Source organism: Mirounga angustirostris, unplaced genomic scaffold, assembly GCF_029215605.1.
Source record: "Mirounga angustirostris isolate CCGP_5_RB_7025 unplaced genomic scaffold, mMirAng1.0.hap1 SCAF_17, whole genome shotgun sequence".
NCBI lineage: Eukaryota > Metazoa > Chordata > Mammalia > Carnivora > Phocidae > Mirounga > Mirounga angustirostris.
The window spans coordinates 55,358,937-55,375,483 of NW_026991725.1; the positions used below are offsets into that span (position 1 = coordinate 55,358,937).

Here is a 16,547-nt window from a genome sequence, read left to right on the forward strand (position 1 = left end):
TTATGTCTCGTGCTTATGCCTCGTGCCTGGGACACATCCGGCACCGAGAGCAAGAGAGCTGCACCTCCCTCCGAAATCCTGCACAATCATCCATTACATAAGTGCTGCGTACCTCATTTCCATTGCTGATGGCCGTTTAGGATGTTTCCAGTATTTCTGTGTTATATGCAGCCTTCATGACCTTGCTTATTCATGAATGTTTAGGAACGCTGAGATGTCTGTAAGCTCCTGAATGTGGACCTGCGGTATCATAGAGAAATACATTGTAAAGGCTCCTGCTGGAGGTTGCCAGATGGCCCCCAGGAGAGCCATCCCAGTTTGCCAGTATGGTAACTGGCTTGCACCGCTAGCAGGAATCCCCTCCGCACTTCTGTGCGGAACTCTGAAGCTCTGAGAGATTTCTGCTGGCACGCACTCTGTGTCCCACAGGTGTTAAGGCACAATCTGGCTTAAAGACCAAGCCTGGTTCCACTGCAAAGCAACCCGTGTTTTTGCAAACGGTCGCGGAGCCAGAAAGGTGGCGCAGGTAGGCTGATGCTGGGTTTTCTTTAATCAGCTGGCTGTGGAGTCACAACCTGAGCCGGCCAGTCTAATCCGGAAAGGGGCCTGGCTGGGGGCGCAGAGCTCTTGGAGTGTTTGCCTGCCCGTGTCTTCCAGTTTGCAAGCGGGCAGAGGTGGGAGTGGGGCTTGAGAGATGCCAGGAAGGACCTGCCCCAGCACAGTGCTGGGAACTCACCGTGAGCAATTAGGGTCGCGTGTCATTGCTTCCTGGCCCTCCCTGCAGATGAGTTTATCATCAGCTCAGGGGGTGTGGAGAGGGCCAGAGGGTACCAGCCATCTGGGTTAGGGAGCTGAGAAGGCAAAAGCATGCCATTTTCCCAGCGCTCCCGGGGAGATCGTCCTCTTCCTACAAAATTAACGCGGTGTTGGAGCAGTGAGGGTGCTAGCCCTGCAGCCCCCGGGTCCAAGGTGTTCTCCACCCCCTCACCCCCTACCCCCAGGCACCATGAGCAAATTCAGTGAGGTCGTGCAGCGGGCCAGAGCCGCGTTCAACTCGGGCAAGACCCGCCCGCTGCAGTTCCGGATCCAGCAGCTGGAGGCGCTGCGGCGCATGATCAAGGATCATGAGAAGGACATCGTGGGAGCGCTGACCGCCGACCTCCACAAGGTGCGCCCCGCTTCCCCCCACCCACCCCGGAGGCTGGAACAGCAACAGGAAGGGTCGCTGCTCGCGTCTGGGACATCTACTGCGCGCCTGGCGCTCTGTGCCCAGCTCTTTGCCTAGAACCGCACCTTGTCCTCAAAGCAGGCTGCCTGAGGTGCGACCCTTTTATAGAGGAGGAAAAGTGCAGCTCAAACCATCAGACGCTGAGATGGGGCACTCAGGCCACTCCTTCCAACCCATTCTGAGCCCCGGGTTTCCCCGCAGCCCAGCGCAGGGGGCGGCAGCTCCTTCCCCCCATCTGCCTGCCATTCCCTCCTGGCTTCACTTCCTTCCGCATCCAGCCCAGAGCACGAGGCCACCCTATTTAGCCATGTCCTGCGCACAGGACACCCTGAACTTCTTGTCTCTCATTCCCCCAGCCCTCAGCCCCATGCACGGCCACCTGGTCCCCCCCCACCCCCACCGGAGAACATCCCAGCCTGGGGGCCCAAAGGGCACCCCGCTCTACAGGGTATCCTCCCTCCCTCCCCACCCATCCCTCACCCTGAGCAAAATCAGACACCTCCCAATTCTCAAACCCTTCACCTTGCTGCCCCCAAGTTGCCTGGCCCTGCTCCCACAGTTTGATTTTGCCTTGGAGAAGAGCAGGGGGTTAGCTGGAGCTCATCCCCCTCCTGTGCTGGACCCTTTGCTGCTGCATTTTTAAATCTCTGGTTCCTCACCTTAATACGGAAACTTCACAAATTCTGTTTTGCTCTTTCACAGCCGAAGTGCATGGAAGAGTTGTGTATTTTGCTGTCTGCTCCTCCTTTCTCCTCACCCCCGCACAATGGCTTCCTCCCCACCCACTCCAGCAGGATTCTTGAACCCTCCGCTCATTCCCTCCTTCCCCTGCTGAGGTTCTTCTGGGTTTTGTCCTCCCTTTGGCAGTCTTTTTTCCTGCACCTGTTTCTTCGAGGTGGCCTTCTTAGGGCTCCATCCTGAGTTCAAGTCTCATTTCAATCTATAAGCATTCCTGGACACACCTCTGCTCGGTCCTCCCCACCCTTTAATGACCTTCAAATCACTGCCCAGGTCTGAGGTCCTCGCAGGCACCATGAACTTGACATTTCCAAACCTGCCTGGGCCCCCAACGCTGTCAGAAAGGGACCCTCGCGGGCCCACCAACCCAGTGGCAAATACTTAGCTTTGCTCACACCCCCTGTGCCTTCTCTGGCCCAGGTCCCTGGCCTGGGGAGCCCCCAGTGAACACCCACCATCACCCTGGCAGCTGAACATAACCGGGCTGTGTCCAACATGCTGACCCAGCAGTCCTGTGAGGTCCAGATCACACTCCCATTTTTCAGATTAGGAGGCTGAGGTTAGGAGAGGGTAAGCAGCTCAGTCAGGGTCCCAAATCTAGGGAAGAGTGAGCCAGGAGCACAGCCAAGCCCTGGTGACTCCCTCGATCTCCAACCAGTGAACTCACACGGAGCCCTGTCTCCACGGCAGAATGAATGGAATGCCTACTACGAGGAGGTGGTGTATGTCCTGGAAGAGATCGAGTACATGATCAAGAAGCTCCCCGAGTGGGCTGTGGACGAGCCCGTGGAGAAGACTTCCCAGACCCAGCAGGACGAGTGTTACATCCACTCAGAGCCCCTGGGCGTGGTTCTCATCATCGGCACCTGGAGCTACCCCTTCACCATCACCATCCAGCCCGTGGTGGGCGCCATTGCTGCAGGTACGTGGGCCCCGTTTCAGGAGGGAGTCACCAGGGATCACGGTCCCACCCCTCCTGAGCTTGGCCAGAGATGGCGGGGAGCTCAGGCCTGGGGGAAGATGGAGCCCCGGGCTCAGGTCGTGGTCTGATGGATCTGCCTTTCACGCGGTCTGATGGACACAGAATGGATGGGGCTCCAGGCTTGGTCACTGGGAGGGCAGGACTCTGACTCCCTGATCTCTGCAGGGAACGCAGTGGTCATCAAGCCCTCGGAGCTGAGTGAGAACATGGCCAACCTGCTGGCCACCATGATCCCTCAGTACCTGGACAGGGTGAGGTGCTCGCCGGGTCTTTGGGGGTTGAGAAACAGTGCATTTTTGCAGCAAGAGGCTAAGCCTTGGGTTGGGGCAAGGACAGTCGGCCTCTCCCACAGAGATTAAAGGAGCCCCCGTGTTGGGGAGTGGGGGGCGGTGTTCTATTTGATGGTGGCTGGCTCGCCAGGGGGAGGAGGGGTTGTGGTCTTTCCTGAGCCTCGTCTCTCTCCTTGCATGGAAGGACCTGTACCCGGTGATCGATGGGGGTGTTCCCGAGACCACAGAGGTGCTCAAGGAGAGGTTTGACCACATCCTGTACACCGGGAACACCGCCGGGGGGAAGATCATCATGATGGCCGCAGCCAAGCACTTGACCCCCGTCACACTGGGGCTGGGGGGAAAGAACCCCTGCTATGTGGACAAGGACTGCGATCTGGACATTGCCTGCAGGTGAGGTGCGCGGCGCATGTCTGTGCTGGAACCTTCCAGCTCACGCAGACCAAAGTCTTGCTCTGAGTCTAGGCAGCCTCTGGCTTCTGCCCCCTGAGAGCTTTCCTCCAGAGCCCAGCCCCTTGTGCCTCGATCCCGGAATAAGATGCTTGTCTGGGGGGAGCCTCCCGTGCCTTTCGGAATGCAGTCTAATCTGGAATTTTCACAGACGCATCGCCTGGGGGAAATTCATGAACAACGGCCAGACCTGTGCGGCCCCCGACTACATCCTCTGTGACCCCTCCATCCAGAACCAAATTGTGGAGAAGCTCAAAAAGTCCCTGAAGGTGAGTGTGGGCCCCCCGGGGCTGAGTGAGAGAGAGGCTACAAAGCAGTGAAGTGGGTCTAGACTTTAGAAAACACTGGATTTTCTTTTTTTCTGATCCTAAAAGTAATCTACACTCACTGTAGATCATTTGGGAAAAGATTATAAAAGAAAGAAACAAAAAACATTCCACCCAGAACCCCACCACCCCAAGACAATCACTGCTCACGTGTTGGTATGTTCCCTCCCATTTCCTTTCTGCGAATGCTCACATTTGGTCCTATCGCCAAGTCCACACAACCGTGCATATATTTCTTTCAAATAATGCTGTCTCGCGGCAGTTCGTACGCAATGAACGTTTGGAGTACCCCGATGTCATGGCAGTCTGGTAGCTCTTGGTGTCGCTGTGCACCAGCTGGGTGGTGCCCCCCCCTGTGATCCAAGGTCACCTCTCAGCCAATGGCCATGATGAAGGTCCGCATCTTTACCTGAGGCCAGCCTCCTCTTCTCTATAGGAGTTCTATGGGGAGGATGCCAAGAAGTCCCGCGACTATGGAAGGATCATTAACTCCCAGCATTTCCAGAGGGTGATGGGCCTGATGGAGGGCCAGAAAGTCGCCTACGGAGGCACTGGGGACGCGGCCACCCGATACATAGGTGCGTGTGCTCGCCCTTGGTAAGAGCACTGCTGCCCCCCCGTTATACCCCCCCACCCCCACCGCCCAGGCTGCCAGGGTCCCCGCAGGTTGGTGGCGAATGAGCACAGATCCTTGGGGAGCAGGCACGACCCAGTGGCCTGGGGTGGGCTGTGGGGCTGTCGGCAGGCAGGGGCCTAGCCCCAGCCCAGAAGCCCTCTGCTCACAAGGCCCAGAGGGCAGCTCCCTCTTCCCCCCACCCCTGCGTCAGCAGGGGATATGGACCGAAAGACCACAAGACCAGCAAGAGCTGAGCTGGAGGGGCCCCCAGGGCCTGGGCTTGCAGGTCACCAGATGCGACCCCACTTTGCACCCAGTTTGGCAGGGAATGAAGAGCTCCAGCAGGGGCTCAGGTGGCGGGGCAGGGCACAGTGCCTGCCCCCTCACAAGGTGGACCCTGTGTCCTCCCCGCTCCCCCATCTCGGTTATACACAGTTCTCCCCATGGTCTGCCGGGATGGAGCCGGGCAGGTGGAGGCCTCGTCCAAGCCCCACCTGAGCCTCGGCAGCCTCACCTGTACACAGGAATGGAAGGAAGAAGCTAGATGCCGGGGCTGCCAGGCGGCCGGGGGCCTCGGCAGCGGCTGATCTTGCTTGTGTCCTGCCTCAGCCCCCACCATCCTCATAGACGTGGACCCCCAGTCCCAGGTGATGCAGGAGGAGATCTTCGGGCCCGTGATGCCCATCGTGTGTGTGCGCAGCCTGGAGGAGGCCATCCAGTTCATCAGCCAACGCGAGAAGCCCCTGGCTCTCTACGTGTTCTCTCTAAACGACAAGGTGGGCCTGGGCTGCCCTCCCCCCGGGGTCCTGGCATCATGGGAATAGGAGCTAGGGGTCCATGGACCCGGGTTCAGATCCCAGCTGTGTGACCTTGGGCAAGTCACTTAACCTTCTGAGCCCCTTTCTCAGCTCTGAAACCAGTCGTTTCCCACAAAGTGTTTGACACCTGGGGAGAGTGGGAGGCCCCAACTGGGGTTCAGACCGCAGTGTGGGTCTGCCTCCACCAGCTTGGCCCTTGAGGCTCTGGGATGCGCCCAGACAGGGTGGGGAGGGGCCTGGGGTGCCCCGGGAAGGAGACTGAGGCAGGGGCTGGGTGCCGTGGCAGGTGATTAAGAAGATGATTGCAGAGACATCGAGCGGTGGGGTGACAGCCAATGACGTTGTGGTCCACACCTCTGTGCACTCCCTGCCTTATGGGGGTGTGGGTGAGTCTGGGGCTGAGCTCATTGCCCACCTGCCCCCTACAGATGTCCCCCCTCTCCCAGCCCTGGGTTGGGAGTTCAGGAGGGACCTCAGACCCCCACGAACCCTCCCCTGTGGACCTCTGGCTCCTGTCAGCATATCCACCAGCCACGTTTGACCTCGAGACCCGAGAGGCTCCTAGAGGCCCCCTGGTACACCAGGCCTGCTTCATGGAGGCCCCGAGAGAGGGGACAAGGGCCAGAGGTCACACAGCTCTCTGGTGGCATCGCTGAAAGCGAACTCTTCAGGGCACTCTCTGTTGTCCCCAGTGTGGACTCCCTGGGGGATCCTCCAGGGCTCGGCCATCCCTGGGAGGCTCAGAGAAGGGGTGCATGAGGGCTGTGGGCGGGGGCTGGGGGTCTCAGGCCACCTGGGGCTGAGCCAGCTTCCCCCCCACCTGCAGGAAACAGTGGCATGGGCTCCTACCACGGCAAGAAGAGCTTTGAGACCTTCTCCCACCGCCGCTCCTGCCTGGTGAGGCCTCTGCTGAATGATGAGTCCCTCAAAGCCAGATACCCGCCGAGCCTGGCCAAGGTGAGAGGCGGGGGCGGAGGCTGTCCCAGAGACCAGGCTGCAGGGAGCCTCTGGCCCAACAGGACATGCGCCTTCCTGTCCCCTTGTGTCCTCTTCACAGATGAGCCGTCATTGAAGTGGACCTGGCTTCCCCGTGCTGCACCCCTGCCTCTCTGCCCAGCCCTAGGAGGATTGTTCCTGGAGCCCCCCTCTTGCTCCTCTGTGGATCAGTGCATGCCCCCACTCCCATCTGGGCCCTGGGCTTCCCTTCCCCAAGTCCCCGCTGCCCCTTTGCTGGACATAGACCAATAAAAGTTCACCAGCCAGACAAATGTGTGTGTGTGTGTGCATGCTTCCTTTGCACCCCCCCTCCATTCTCTCCAGTCCCACCCACCCCCCCTGCCAGTTCTCATCCTGACTCTCAGCGAAAGTCTCCCCAAGGTGCCGCATTGGCCCCCGGGGGGCATGAGGCAGGAGGCACTGGTGTCCGGGAGACATTAATCTTGCGTCTAGACCATGGGAGTCCGCTCCATTTCTGGAGTGTATCCAGAGAAGGCAATGGCCAAGGAGGCTGTCTTGATGGCACGTGGCTCAGAAACTGGAGGCCAATGTGCTCCTGTCAAAGTAGGTTTGACCCCTGGGCTAAGTACCACGGAAAATGGTACCACTGAGTGGTCTTCTTTCTTCTGCTCTTGCTCCTCCCCAGGTCATTCTTGCTCCTCCCCAGATGAGATTGCTAGAGAAAAGCGTCTGCCTTCAGCTCAGGTTGTGATCCTGGGGTCCCGGGATCGAGCCCCTCCTCCCTCTTCCCCTGCTCGTGTGCTCGCGTTCTCTCTCTCTCTCTCTCTCTCAAATAAATAAATAAAATCTTTTTTTTTAAAAATCAGATCATGGGCACCTGGGTGGCTCAGTTGGTTGGGCGACTGCCTTCGGCTCAGGTCATGATCCTGGAGTCCCGGGATCGAGTCCCGCATCGGGCTCCCTGCTCGGCGGGGAGTCTGCTTCTCCCTCTGACCCTCCTCCCTCTCGTGCTCTCTCTCATTCTCTCTCTCGCAAATAAAAAAAAAAGATCATGCCACTGTGAGGGCAAATAATTATAAAAAGAGGCTTGATGCCCCCACCCCCGTCACAAACAGAGGAACAGATTTTTCTCCCCTGGTAAATACAAACTGACTTCCAAAAATTTGTCATTGTATGTTGTCTCTTTGAAACGTGTGGAAATCTTTTTTTAAAAGCTAAAAAAGCCTCTGGCCAGCTTACTAAGTCAGGAGCTCTTTCTCAGGGACCTGGGAGCCGCCTTTTGGAAAGGAGACCATCCGGGGAAACAGCGCTCCCTATCTCCTCAGGTCGGAGCCGCACTTGGCCAGCACTTGACCCCAAGTTGCAGAATTACCTACCTCCTGTCATATAGACGTTTGCCCCTGGAGGAAGCCAATTAGTTAGCACAGATAGTGTCCCCAAGTACCAGGTGAGGTTAGGATGAACTCTGTGTGACAAATGGTGCTGCCAAGTCCTCTTATCGAAGGACTAGTTATCCTTCATCTTGAGAACGTGTGTGTGACGGAATGTTCCGCCTGGCTGTGTAAGGTGGTGGGATTCCTTCTGTCTCTGCCTGGGGTATGCATCACATTCTGCTTTAATGCCTCCTGAATCAGAAATCTTCGCGGAGAGGTTTCCTGGGTTGTGAGATTTAGGTTTTAATTCTATTCCCCCAACACCACCTTCTGTTTAAAATCCTCAGGTCCCTAAGTTGCCCTGCAAGGGGGCTGTATGATCTGGGCCCCGCCTTACTCTCTGATCCCAGCTGATATCTCAAACTCCCCATCCAACACATACATCACCCAAAGCCTCATGGCAGGTGTGTCTCATCACCCCTGTCTCAGCCCAAACCTCAGCGCCCCCAAGTCCTTCCCCATTCTTTATCACTCACCTTGCTTTGTGTCTCCAAAATGCTTCTTATCATCTGTCCTTAACTTGATCTGTTCATCTATTTGTAGCCTGTGTCTCCCCATTAAAATGAGAGCAGTTACCTTTGTCTGTTGTATTCACTAGAGGCTCCCTAGAGGCTAAAACAGTGACTAGCGCATAGTAGGTGCTCACTAAATATTTAAGTGCATGAATGTATTGTGGGGATGAAACAGCCCAGAAGCTGAAACCGTATTAACCCTAAAGACAACATCCCGATCAAAGACTTCGTGTCCCTTGTCTTCCCTGAGCTTAGGCCCCACAGGCATTGCTCTGATAAGTGAGAGAGCAGAGCCCCCCTACTCCAGGCCAGAGCTGGGAGGAAGGAGAAAGCCTTAGCTGGTCCCCACCCCAACAACCGCCCCCCCCGCCCCCACTCCTTCTCTCCTTCACCGCCATCCACCTGCAGCTCTATGAGTTAGTCTCATGAGCCCATTCACAGATTAGGAAACTGAGGTTGAGGAAGTCCTGTCACTTGGTTTCATGTCACTGTGCCAGTCACAGTGCCACGTCCCTGTAGCATCTGCTCTTTCCTGATACCATGGAAATGTCACCCACGGTGACGTTTTGAATGGCTCCTCCAAACCCTTGCACGAGGAGCTGTTGAGAGAGCTGGAAGCACCCAGCTCAGAGAAGAGATGGCCCAGGGTTTCCAAGGACTTGACCTGTGTTATTCCTGAGGGAAGATTTAGAGGAGAAGTGAAACCCCTAATTCTCTTCCTCCTTCCTCTTCCTCTACTTCCCACCCTCCTTCTGCCCTTCCTCTTTACTATTCTTATCAAACATACACCTTGCTGTGTAACCTGTTTTAGTCCGAACGTCCCCAACCCGACCTGTTCTGGTCTAATCCTATTTCCAAACTGGATTTGAACTCAAAAGAAAACAAATGGAGGGGGTGGAGAGGGAAGAAAAACAACTTGATTTTGTCCCAACACCGTGATTCAATCTACTGTTTTTCTTTCTACTGTTTTTCTTGGTTGAAGGAATGGGCCAAAAAACATTTGCCCAATCATGATTCAACCTTTCCAAACAATTGCCATTGTCCCGAACATAAAAGGCCAAGAATCGTCACAACTCATGTGTTACCCAGGGAAAGCAGGTGACGTTTCTGGGTTGCTCATCGCAATCCACACCTCGCTGGACAGAGTGCACAAGGGGACACCTGTCACACTCTCTGTCTCTGGCCATCTCTGAGGTCAGGCAATGGGGAAACCCACCATGCTGCACTCCAGGAGTCTGAAGGGAGGGCAGATGGCAGCTATGGATGCCCGTCTCCAGCTCTGCTTCTGGGGTCCCCTTGGCTCTGCCCTTTCGGTGGGTCCCCATCACCCTCGGGCCAGCCCCTTCTCTGTCCCTGCTTCCCCAGAGTTTCTTTGCAGTCCCCTTGACTGGTATGGACTGAAGTGAGGACCTTGGTGACTGTTGCCTCTGCGAAGTCCATCCCCTCTATCCTTGCTAACAGAATCTCCATATCATTCAGATGTTCACCTCCAGGAAAGGTCACTTTGTCCCTAGCTCAGAGACAAATATCACGTAGTTTAAACCAATAGTTCCTCAACTCTGGTGGCATGCTAGAGTACTATAATGATTTTAGGAAATTAAAAAAAAATAGTAATGCCTAGGATCTTGAGCTTTAAGGAATTTTTAAAAAAATTTTTTTTAGAGCAGTTTGAGGTTCACAGCCAAATTGAGTGGAAAGTACAGAGATTTCCCACATACCTCTGTCCTCCACCCTGATATAGCCACCCCTGTATCAACAGGTGCATTTGTTACAATTGATGAACCTACATTGACACATCATTATCCTGGATCCTGAGCTTTTGATTCATGTTCCAGGGTGGAGACTAGGCATTAATATATACATTTTTTTCTTTTTTAAGCACTCCAAGTGTTTCTCATATATTGCCAGGGTCGAGAGCCCCTAACACGAGCCAATAACGAAATGTGTTTTCCCAGCCAGAGACTGATTAGGGATGACCATGGGACCCAGTTTTGGGCATTAGGGTCTGAGAGGAAGTCTACTGGGGGATTCTGGGAACAGTTCTTCTGGTAAAAACAGAAGCCCAGAAGGGATGACTCCTCTTCTTAGAGGTTGGTGTGTCTGGATGTGACATTTGGAATAGTGCAGCCATCTTGTGACCATGAGGACAGCCCTGCTGAGGCTAAGCAGACCTACCAAGAAGGCTATGGCAGAAGGATAGGAAACAACTTGGCCCTTCAAAGACAGTATTGGGCTAATATAGATGCCCTGTCTTTGGAGTCTTTGTTATATGTGATACCAAACTGTCCTTAAAAGAAATTTTTTTTTGAAGAGTGTCTTCAGTTATTTACATGTGAAAGCATGGAGGGAATCAACCATTTCCCGCACAACAGACTCCACTCTTTCCCTCCCCTCTGCTGGTATCCATCTCTCTCCTCTTGGCTCTGGGTCCACACCTTGTTCCAGCGTCTTCCAAGCGGGGCTGGCTTGTTCCCCTACCTGAGACTCCTGCTCGTGATTTCCAGCAATTCCTCCCTGCCGGTCTCCCTTCCCTAACCCTACAAGCAGATGCTAGCTGGGCTTCCTGATTCTGAACACCCATGGCCATCGGCCCCTCACTCAGGCCACTGCTGCCCCCAAGCTCTGGACTCTGAAACCAGAAAGACAGATGGCTGAGGGCGTCTGGAGGCAGGAGACCCTGGTGTTGGCCCCAGCTTTGCTTCTTCACTAGCTTTGGGACTGTATCAGCCTCGTCAGAACAGGAAATGGAAAGTCCTGGCAGTTATTTTCAACAGGAGGTTCAATAAAGGGAATTAGGTCTCTACAAAAACACAGGAAAAGCTGGGGGTGCAGGGTCCAGGCTAGGTCCCCAGGAATGGTCCCCCGGGGCGCATGAGAACTGTCCAGCAGGAGAGTTACCTCTCCGCCTCCGGAATCAGAGGTCACCTCTGCAACTCACAGCCATGGATTGGGAAGGGACGCCGACCCTGTAGCTGCCTCTGGACCCCAATCAAGGCGGTGAGTGAGCACAAGATGGTAGGTGCATAAAACCCACGGATCCATGCCCTTGCCCGTCAACCCAAGCTGCCAACCCCTGCGCAGGTGTCTCTGAAGGACAGAACCTAATTGTCACCTAGAGCCCTGGAGGCAAGGGAGTCTGGGAGTCAAGTCCTAGCTCTCTGGTCCCCGCTGCAGAGAAAGCTGCTAGCAAGAAGCAGGCATGGATGCTGAGAGCCAGCTGAACTCGGGGCAGATTCCTGAGCCCCTCCAGCCTGTTTCTTGATTTCCAAGGGACTATGCTATCAACACTGAGCTCCTAGGGTCAGTGTGAGGATGAAACGAGATAATGCACGTAAAGCGCTTGGCATGGTGCCTTATGAGGGGCTAATTACTTTTAGTTATTATTTTGGGTACTTTCTCCTGTGGTTCCCTGAGCCCGGGCAAGGCCCCTTACTCTGAAATAGGCACTGGAGGTTGCTCGCATGGTGGTGTTTGCAGGGAGGTTGGAAGGCATGACCCCGAGAGGGTGGCCTGGCAATGACCGTGGACGACTTCATTCAGCCCCAGCCTTCCCGGACACACTGCCCTAGGGGCTCCTGCTGGCCGCTTGCCTCTCCAGCCCGGGGTGCGATATAACCTGCATCTTTTTCTTTGTTTACAGGAAAGCATGAAAATACCAATTGGGTGTGGCTCAAAGTACTTAATTCCTTAGAGGCAACGCGGATTGGGTTGGCAGGGCAGCCACGTGAAAAGCAGCTGCCCAGGCTCAGAGCCAGGTCTAGGAGGACAGGCAGGCTCTGGCTGTCTCTCCATCAGCCACTCCTTGCTGGGAGATCCAGAACGCCGAGTGCCTGGGTGGGGGTGAGGGGGGCGTGGGGTGGGGGAGGCAGCCCCCGGGCCCTCGGACGTGCCGCTTCCAACCATGCTCACTCTCAGACGGGGCCTCGGGTTCCCTGCCCGGCCCTGAGGTTCTCCACCACGAATGGCAGCCCTCCGTTCTGCCACCTCCCATGTGATCTGGGAGCCCCACCCCCAGGCGTCTGTCGATTCTTCTGACTGGCATCAGCTTCTTAGCAAAGCAGGAGGAGAGGGCAGCTCAGTGTCCTGGGCAGGGAGGGAGGACAGGGGTAGGTGGTGGGACCATGGTTTCACCTCTCTGGTTTGACCCAGGTTTTAAATCGCGCGATGGGGAGAAAGCTCACACCCTGGGCCCCCTCACGTGACAACAGTACCACGCAGGTGCCAAGCTTCCCGAACGACTGCCAGATTCATCCCGGGAACGCTGCCCAGGCCCGGTCCCAGGGTGTTACAGTCACAGAACATCGTCCCTTTTGAGTCGGGACCAGACATGAGCTCACAAGTCCTCATGTGACCTTCTGGTAAATAAATGTTCGTGCTGGTAGAGCTGTTCTGCCAGAGAAAGACAACAGCTCTCTGTGCCCCAAAGCTTGACCGCTTGGTAAGAGTTTATGGGGTTGGGGACCCGACGACACAGGAGTGACGACTTCTGCCCCAAACCCGGGCTCGGTGTGATGGAGGCTGGAGAGGCAGACACAGAACACACAAGCGCTTTTCCTTACTCCTCCATTCCAGGCCCAGGGCAGATGGGTTCCCGATACAGCAGTGCAAGGCAAGGTGCCCAGGGGCGCGGAGCTGGAAGGCTGGAGAAAAGCTCTCACCCCAGATGCGGTAGAAAGAGCATGTCCTTTGGATAAAATACAGATCCAGCCTCATCCTCCGGCTCCACTACTAGATTGGGGCCAGCCCTTCGCTTCCCTGGGCTTTGCTCTTCTCCTTTGTAAAACCAAGATAAGCCTATCTCCCTGAACAGGTTAGTAGAGGAATCAAACGAGAAGAGATGTCTGAGTCTGCTCGTCCACTCACACACGACTGATCGAGAGACACTTGTTTCTACATAAACCCTGGTAACAGCAAAACCCTCCTACACTCCGTGCAAACATACTCTGCATGGAATCTATAGGGATGAAAAAGTCACCAGCCAAGCTCAAGCTTCCTCTCGAATCTTCCTCTCCAACTCCCCCTTCTCTTTCTCAAAGGATTTGTTGTTGTTTTTTAAAGATTTTATTTTTTAATTATTTGAGAGAGAGAGTGAGAGAGCACCAGAGGGGGGAGGGTCAGGGGGAGGAGCAGACTCCCCGCCGAGCAGGGAGCCCAATGTGGGGCTCGATCCCGGGACTCCAGGATCATGACCTGAGCCGAAGGCAGTCGCTTAACTGAGCCACCCAGGTGCCCCTATAAAAATTATTTTATTATCAAGCTCATAATTGGGAATTTTCACTTTTGAGTGTTCAATTTCTAGAAGTAAGATTTTTAATTTATTTTTATTTACTTTTTTTTTTAAGATTTTATTTATTTGACAGAGAGAGACACAGTGAGAGAGGGAACACAAGCAGGGGGAGTGGGAGAGGGAGAAGCAGGCCCCCCGCTGAGCAGGGAGCCCGATGGGGGGCTCGATCCCAGGACCCTGGGATCATGACCTGAGCCGAAGGCAGACGCTTAATGATTGAGCCACCCAGGCGCCCTTTCTCAAAGGATTTGTAACACAACAAAGCTTAATATGAGGATTATGGAAGCTACTTAAGAAATCTAGGGATTTTTTTTTTTTTAAGATTTTATTTATTTATTTGAGAGAGAGAGAATGAGAGAGAGCACATGAGAGGGGTTAGGGTCAGAGGGAGAAGCAGACTCCCTGCCGAGCAGGGAGCCCGATGCAGGACTCGATCCAGGGACTCCAGGATCATGACCTGAGCCGAAGGCAGTTGCTTAACCAACTGAGCCACCCAGGTGCCCTGAAATCTAGGGATTTTTGCACTGCTTATTGACATAAAGGTTAAAGTCTGGGCTGTTTATAAATTAGTCTCCTCGAGTCTCTATGGTGTTACCGCTTCAGGCGTCAAGGACCAGAATTTGAGGAAGAAAGAAAGAAAAGAGACCCTAACATCTATTAAATGTCTGCCATGTTCCTTGGGCGCCTGGGTGGCTCAGTCGTTGAGCGTCTGCCTTCGGCTCAGGTCATGATCCCAGGGTCCTGGGATCGCGTCCCACATCGGGCTCCCTGCTCGGCGGGAAGCCTGCTTCTCCCTCTCCCACTCCCCCTGCTTGTGTTCCTGCTCTCGCTATCTCTCTCTGTCAAATAAATAAAATAAAATCTTTAAAAAAAAAAAAAAAAAAAAAACGTCTGCCATGTTCCGAGCACTTCCGTATCAACACCTTCTGTGAGGTTTCAATTTTTTTGTTGTTGTTTTTAATTGTGGCAAAATACACATAACATCAAATTAATCATCTTAAACATTTCCAAGTGTTTCGGTGAGTCGTGTGAAGTATTATTGTGCACCCAATCTCCAGAAATTTTTTCATCTTGCCAAACTGAAACTCTACCCCCAGTAAACAACAACCCCCACTTCCTTCCCCCCCCCCCCCCAGCCCTTGGCAACCACCCTTCTCCTTTTCTGTCTCTATGGATTTGACTACTGTAGGTACCTCATATAAATACCTCATATAATACCTCATTGATCTTCTTGAGACTGATTTATTGCACTTAAAACAATGTTTGTTCAGTGTTCCCAATGTTCATGTGTTGTGTGGCGTGTGTCAGAATTTCCTTCCTTTTTAAGGATGAATGATTGCCCATTGTATGTATTTACCACATTTTGGTTATGCCTTCATCCATCATTGGACATCTGGGTCGCCTCCACCTTCTGGCTATTATGAGTAATGTTGCCATAAACATGGGTGTGCAAATCTGTTTGGGTCCCTGCTTTCAATTCTTTCGGGGTATATACCCAGAGGTGGAAAAGCTAGATCATAGGCTAATTCCATCCATGTCACGTTTTGTTACAAAGGAAGAACAAGCCAAAGAGAAGAAGTGACTTGCCCGACGAGAAAGGGGCAGAATCAGAATTTAACCTAATTTAACCGAGCTTCACTGACCGCATTTCGTTTCTCACCTGTTAAAAGATACACTGAGGCGGGCGCCTGGGTGGCTCAGTCGTTAAGCGTCTGCCTTCAGCTCAGGTCATGATCCCAGGGTCCTGGGATCGAGCCCCACATCGGGCTCCCTGCTCGGCAAGAAGCCTGCTTCTCCCTCTCCCATTCCCCTTGCTTGTGTTCCTGCTCTCGCTGTCTCTCTCTCTCTGTCAAATAAATAAATAAATAAAATCTTAAAAAAAAAAAAAGATACACTGAGGCAAATGGAAAATGGTTAAGAGTTTATTTGAGTAGAAATCTATTCAAACCAGGTAGGCAAACCAGAGTGATTAGGAGCACTCCACTGACAGGAGCCGGGGGGAAAGGCTTTTTATAGAGAAAGAGGCAGACGCAAATCAAGGACATTATCTGGCTATAGCTTAAGCCTGTGCTTTATGTGGAAAAGCGTCGTTGACTGGGATTGTCCTTAGGTTTTGATTTCTTTCTTTTTTTTTTTTAATTTTTTTTTAAAGTTTTTTTTTTTTTTAAGATTTTATTTATTTATTTGACAGAGAAAGACACAGCGAGAGAGAGAACACAAACGGGGAGTGGGAGAGGGAGAAGCAGACTCCCTGCTGAGCAGGGAGCCCGATGCGGGACTCGATCCAGGGACTCCAGGATCATGACCTGAGCCGAAGGCAGTTGCTTAACCAACTGAGCCACCCAGGCACCCAGGTTTTGATTTCTTAACCTTGAAGCATTTACAGGCTGAGGTCTGGGTTTGCTTAAATAGGGCAACTAATTTGTTTCATTGATTTAACACTCCCTTAAGCAAGCAGTCGGTACCCCTCATGAAAGGGGTACAGGAGTGAGGGAAAGTGGGGATGAATTCTTTCCTCCCAGGCTGGCATGTGATCTGATGGGTCAGGAAGGGTCTCGCTAGGTGGTTTGGGAGCATCCTCGGCCCTTCATGCTGGGCCGGCGGCCTCCCCGGCAAGACCCACGAGAAGGACAGCGAGGCCATCGTTTGCTCGGCGGGGTCAACACGCACTGGGGGTGGGGGTGGGCTGGGGAGCCGGCAGGCGCACGTAAGTCAGGGTTGCAAGGAACAGACCTCCACTCAGATCACCTCAAGTGAAAAATGAGGATGGAAAGATAGGGCTGTCATCTTATAGGGAAAAGGAACAGGCCGCACAGCAACAAGAAATGGGAAAATGTTGAAAAACAAAAGAGTGAAAGGCAGACATTGCGACCCCTTCCCTCCGGCGGTGATGGGGTCTCCCAGCTCTGC

General features: G+C 53.8%; 1 protein-coding gene across 1 annotated transcript; it reads left to right on the plus strand.

The window, feature by feature from the left end:
- The first annotated feature begins 875 nt into the window (after positions 1-875).
- ALDH3A1 (aldehyde dehydrogenase 3 family member A1) lies at positions 876-6,709 on the plus strand. Its single transcript, XM_064582113.1, has 9 exons — positions 876-1,168; positions 2,657-2,888; positions 3,114-3,199; positions 3,423-3,631; positions 3,840-3,957; positions 4,451-4,592; positions 5,240-5,406; positions 5,735-5,834; positions 6,275-6,709. The coding sequence occupies exons 1-9, from the start codon at positions 1,007-1,009 to the stop codon at positions 6,694-6,696; spliced, it is 1,638 nt and encodes a 545-aa protein (XP_064438183.1). The 5' UTR covers positions 876-1,006; the 3' UTR covers positions 6,697-6,709.
- Positions 6,710-16,547: the final 9,838 nt, after the last annotated feature.